This window comes from Chelmon rostratus, chromosome 6 (assembly GCF_017976325.1).
Source record: "Chelmon rostratus isolate fCheRos1 chromosome 6, fCheRos1.pri, whole genome shotgun sequence".
NCBI lineage: Eukaryota > Metazoa > Chordata > Actinopteri > Chaetodontiformes > Chaetodontidae > Chelmon > Chelmon rostratus.
Window position 1 is genome coordinate 29119947 of NC_055663.1, and position 5999 is coordinate 29125945.

Sequence of the window (5999 nt, forward strand, 5' to 3'; positions counted from 1 at the left end):
ATGCTGCTTCCATTCTCGAGGTTGCTGTGTTTGTGGCTGTGCAGCGAGGCCGTCGCGGGTCAGACCCACTGGAAGAAAACAAAGACGACTTTCAGTCCTCATTATGAATCCACCGCCGCTGAAAGGAATGCGCACAGCCGGAGATGGCGTACAGTCATCGGGGAGGACAATGAAGGGACACAGGCCTCGTGGCTGGATACTGTAAACCCGTCATCCTCTAAGCGGCTTGGGACACAGATACTCCGGCATGCTGTGCGTAAAAGCGATGCGCAAAATGGAGCGGGACGCATCCGACCTGTACCCGGAGACGAAACTTTGCGCACGGATGTAAACAGGGCTGGTGAGCCGTGGAGTGGTGGATGCAGTCCGGGAGAAGTGCTGAAACAAACCCCGTATGGACGCGCCTGTAGCCTCAGGAGGACCGGACACAGACGGCGGCGGAGACGGAGCGCAAAGCCCAGCAGGACGAAGCGGAGCGAGCCGCTGCAGGACGGAGCCGCGGCCGCGTTGGAGGCTCTGCCCGCGGCCATGGCGCAGGAACAAGAGGCCGGACCCCCCTTAGGACTCAACAACAGTGACTATGAGGAGGAGTACTCTGTGCCGGACTTTCCTGATAGCACGCCGTTCGTGCCGGTGGACACGCGGACCAGACGGAAGCAGGTGAAGAACCCGTTCTATCCGGTCACCGCGGAGTCGTACGGAGCGTACGCCGTCATGATCACCGCCGCCGTCATCTTCAGTGTCGGGATCATCGGGAACGTGTCGGTCATGTGCATCGTGTGTCACAACTACTACATGAGGAGCATCTCCAACTCGCTGCTGGCCAACCTCGCGCTCTGGGATTTCGTCATCATCTTCTTCTGCCTGCCGCTCGTGGTGTTCCACGAGCTCACCAAGAACTGGCTGCTGGGGGAGTTCTCGTGCAGGATCATCCCCTACCTGGAGGTGAGAGCGGACGGGGTGGGTTCTGGTTCTGGAGGGGATGCTGCTGAAACAGGAAATGAGTTAGATGTCAGGTGACAGGTGAGAGCAGGTCTGACAGACAAGGGGGGTCGCGAGATTTGATACAGAAAACAGTGGTGATGAGCTCAAACTGTCCACAGATCAGTTCAGCTCCAGAGTTCACAGTAGGAATACAGAATTAAAGGACAGGCTCAGTTGAATCCGGTGTGAAACCATCTCTCCTGTTCACACCAGTAAGAGATCCCAAAGTGAGTCCTGTGGAAAAATACTTCTCAGAGTTAAACTTAAAATAAATCTGAGGCTTCATCAGTTAATCAGATCATCGAGTGTCTCCCAGTCTTCTTCCAAAGACAAAACATTTGACTAACATCACTGTAACTGTGGAGGACACCGACCAGATGATCTGAACCTGCTGCAGCCTCGTCTCAGTCATTAGTGCCAACATTTAGAGTCAGTCAGGAAGTAGAGAGTCCTTCATGTAGAGAGGAGAGGACGGGCTGCAGTCTCAAAGGGTAACTGCACCCTCTCATTGTGCCGAGTGGGGCGGGGGGGGGGCGGGGGAGCGATGGACTGCGGGAGCTGTGACCTCCTGGGTGTGATGTGGAGGCTCAGCTACCAGCCAGACTCTCTGTGTCTCTGTCACTGTGGGGGTCCTGGAGTTCAGTTCGTGTCTCAACATGTGAGAGAAACCTCAGAGTCTTCACATCAAACCAAACACGTACATATTTTACACTCTGTGAACAGCTGGAAACATCATCTCTATGAAGTACACATTTGAGGTACTTGTACTTGAGTCTTTTCTTTTCACGCCACTTCCTGCTTCTACTCACCTGCATTCATCCAGCGTTAATATGATGCTGTAGCTCAAACTTTCCCACAGTCTGAAGTAGTGAAGATGAGCTCCATCTTCATCAGCTGTAACATTAAAACGCTGCTTTCATGTTAAAACATCAGTAATAACATAATAATATAACTCTGAAATCTGACCATCAAGTACTTCTGCTTCAGTACCTTAATATTGCTGTTAATATCATTTTACTGAAGTGGATTCTTGAATAACAGACTTTTATTTGTAATAGAGTATTTTTACAGAGCAGTATTGCTACTTTTACTTATTTCTTCTACCTCTGTTGCTGCAGAAGAACTAATTCAGTGTGCAGCTCTGTCTCTAACGACTCGTCGTGTTGGAGGAATCATCGGCTCCTCGTGTCCACGCAGTCGTTTTCAGTCGTCGTTTACATAAAAATCACTTCTGAAGTTCAGATGAAGCTGCTGTGAGGCTTCTTCAGCACGTTTTAACACCAGCTTCCCTCTTCATGTGACGACAATCCCACAGCTCAGCCAGGAAACACAAAGGAGGAAGTTTGCATTAAAAAGACACAGTTTCTATAAAATGACCTGGATTCTTTATGTTGGCTCTGAACACAGAGTCCAGCACTGCATGAATACAGAGAAAAAAGCTTTCTGGAGAATTGAAACACGAAGAATTGAACTTAATTCTGTCAGACGCAGCAGTTCTGAAGTTGACAAACTGATCTGATTCCATTATGAAAGACATCCAGACGTTAAAAAAACAGGCGAGATTTTAAACGACGTGTCTCGTTCATGTTGTGACACATTTCCAGGTTCGTGTCAGCGGGGGTCACGTCGGGCTCCAGACTGCAGTCGGGCTTTAAATCAGGTTTAATGTCGCCTAACACGAGGAGTCTTTAATCTGATCGGCCTCGCATCGGGCCCGGCACCTGCCGCACATGAGGCATCCTGCCGTCCAATCAGAGGGCAGATTAATGAGGAGTCTCTCAGACTGAGATTAGAGAAAGACGACCCCCCCTCTGATCCATCTGGATATATTTAGACTTTTTGTTGACTTTCATAATTCATACAGAGCATCTTGTTTTGTTCCGGCTGTTTTTCCTGGTTTGGTCCCCTTAAATCCTGCTGAGGGAACTCAAAGATCCCTCCAACACTTTTAGCATGAACTGGAACCCAGACCTGCATCAGGGTCGGACCTGACCGACTCTCCTGCGGCTGAATGGGAGCAAATCCCTGCAGCCAGATTTCAGAAGGTGGAGGAAGGTCTGAAAGCAGAAGAGCAGAAACTGTCACGGCCACATATCAACACCCGGAGAGAAGAATCTCAGCGGTCAGCCGTCCACATACTTCTGGCCGGGTGGTCACAGTGAGGCTGATGCTGAGCTGACACGTTCTAAATCAGCTGTCTGAAATGTAAACACGTCTTTTTAACGTGAAGTCTGGAATCAAAAGGTCAGATTTAATCTTCTTTACAGCAGCAGGTCGCTTTGTTTGAGACGATGACCTACATGACATCACAGACGTTTACTGATGTCACCAACTGTCATCTGATTCGTCTGCAAAATAACAGTAAATATACATGAAATTACACATTTATTAAAAATACTTTTTTTCTCTTTAAGTTAATAAACGAGTTGAACAGTGCAGAGATGAAATACGTCCGTGAACAGATTAAAATAAAGAAACAGATCCAGTCGGAGTTCAGGCAGATCTGAGATCAGTCCTGCTGCCTCCACAAACTGTTTAATGGAGCGTAATCACACAAAACAGCAAGAGGATTAGAACTGAAAACTGCTGTGACGATACAACCCCCATCACACACACACACACACACACCCACACACACACACACACACACACAGCTGAATAATACGACAGTGACGGAAAAGAGGACGAAGATGAATGCCTCATCTTCATCATTCACGTCACTTCAACCCAAAGTTAGTGAGTGTTTTTAACCCTCACGTGACGAGCTGCGTGTTTTCAGTCCGCACATATAAAAATCAGAGTGGAAATAAAAACAAATGATGACTCAAGTGATGTCACTCGAGTCGGTGTCGGATGGGGCCGAAGACTGCGAAGTCTTCGTCTCTGCTGCAGGCGAACAGCTCGAGGCTACATTAGCCGCCACTGGTGTGATGAAGGCATCAGGTTCTCTCATCTGCCCCTCTTCAGAAGTGAAAAACCAAATCAAAGCTTTTTGATTGATCCTGATGAACATTTGACTCAAACATCCACTGAAGAGAAAACAGGAAACACCAGATGAGTGTGAAGCGAAGAGGAGGCTGTAACCTTCCTCACATTAACTCATGAAACAAACAGCGGTCGAAGCGGGAACGCCTCCCTCTGTACCGTCCGTCGACCACGACAGGAAGGCAGCGCTCAGGTCAGTCAGCTGATGAGCTGCGAGGATGAAGAGGCAGTGATGACAGCAGATATCAGGAGAGAGGAAGAGTTTGTTCTGAATGGCAGACGCTCGTAGAACAGCAGCTGGACAGGAAGTGACATCAGGAGTGTGGTTATTTTTATTTGTGTGTGTGTGTGTGTGCGGTTACGTGTAGTTTTATCTGTCATGTTTTATTCCACAGTGTCGGAGCAGAGATCAGGACGAGGTGACGTTAGTTTCTGTTCATTTCTGCAAAAATCAGCTTTCAGAAACTCGATGATCCGTCAGACGTTTGATGAACTTTCTTCCTCAAAGTTTTCCTCGTTTATGTCACAAAATCATTTATGAATTTAAAAATATTCTTTTTTTATGATCCTTACCGTTGACTTGCTTGTATTTTTGGCATTGTGCATATTTTACATTTGTACCTTATGGTTATTTTAGATTTGCACTCTTTCGACTTTGTACTGCAACAATTAAGAGATAAATTAAGTTCACAGAGTGATGATTAAATCAGGAAAAATCTGGAAAAATTAGTTTAAAAAGAAAAAAAAAAGATGCCAGATCTGAGCAAACCTTCACGGCCGACTTTCAGAGTCCAGCAGATCCAGAAGCAGCCCTCATGTTATGAGAATGACGTCTGAATATTAAATAAGCAGCAACACGAGGAGATAATTTTGGAGTTTTCCTTCGTCCTCGTAAACGCCCGAGAACTTCAGACGAGTTTTATGGATGAGATGAAACACCTGAGATATCAGGTGTTTTAGGACTCTGACATTAAATGGAAGCAGTTCCATCATGTAAGAATTAAAGCTGATAATGATAATGTGTTAGCATTAGCTCCTGCTAATTCCGGTGTGTTAGCATTAGCTCCTGCTAATGCTAACACACCGGCTGTGACTGAGCCTGCAGACCGGATCAGGGAGCTGTTGCTCCTCCTCACAGCAGAACTTCCTGAAGACAACTGTGCGAGGTGTAACCTGACACTCCTCTTCTCTTCCAGGTGGCTTCTCTCGGGGTCACGACCTTCACGCTGTGCGCTCTGTGCATCGACCGTTTTCGCGCCGCCACCAACGTGCAGATGTACTACGAGATGATCGAGAACTGGGCGTCCACCGCGGCCAAGCTGGCCGTCATCTGGGTGGGCGCTCTGCTGCTGGCGCTGCCCGAGCTGCTCATCCGGCAGCTGGTCACCGAGGACGGCGACCCGCCCGATGTGACGCCGTGCGAGCGCTGCGTGGTCCGGATCTCTACCGACCTCCCGGACACCCTGTACGTGCTGGGACTCACCTACGACGGCGCGCGCCTCTGGTGGTACTTCGGCTGCTACTTCTGCCTGCCGACGCTCTTCACCATTTGCAGCTCGCTGGTCACGGCCCGCAAGATCCGCCACGTGGAGCGGGCCTGCGTCCGCGGCAGCAAGAAGCAGATCCAGCTGGAGAGCCAGATGAACTGCGCCGTGGTGGCGCTGGCCATCCTCTACGGCTTTTGCATCATCCCAGAGAACATCTGCAACATCATCAGCGTGTACATGGCGGCCGGCATTCCCGCCAGAACGCTGGACATCCTGCACCTGGTCAGCCAGCTGCTGCTCTTCTGCAAGTCCGCAGGGACGCCGGTGCTGCTGTTCTGCCTCTGCCAGCCGTTCACCAGAGCCTTCCTGGACTGCTGCTGCTGCTGCTGCGATGAGTGCGGCCCGACACGCTCCCCCGCCGCCGCCGCCAGCGACGTGGACAACGAGTGCACCACCACCGAGCTGGAGCTGTCGCCGTTCAGCACCATCCGCAGGGAGGCGTCCACCTCCGCGGCCTACACCGCCGTGGGCACACACTGCTGA

General features: G+C 49.8%; 1 protein-coding gene across 1 annotated transcript; it reads left to right on the forward strand.

Moving 5' to 3' along the window:
- Positions 1–5999, forward strand: gpr37a (G protein-coupled receptor 37a). The gene is made up of 2 exons (XM_041939595.1): positions 1–945; positions 5166–5999. Exons 1-2 carry the CDS (start codon positions 1–3, stop codon positions 5997–5999), a joined length of 1779 nt encoding a protein of 592 aa, XP_041795529.1.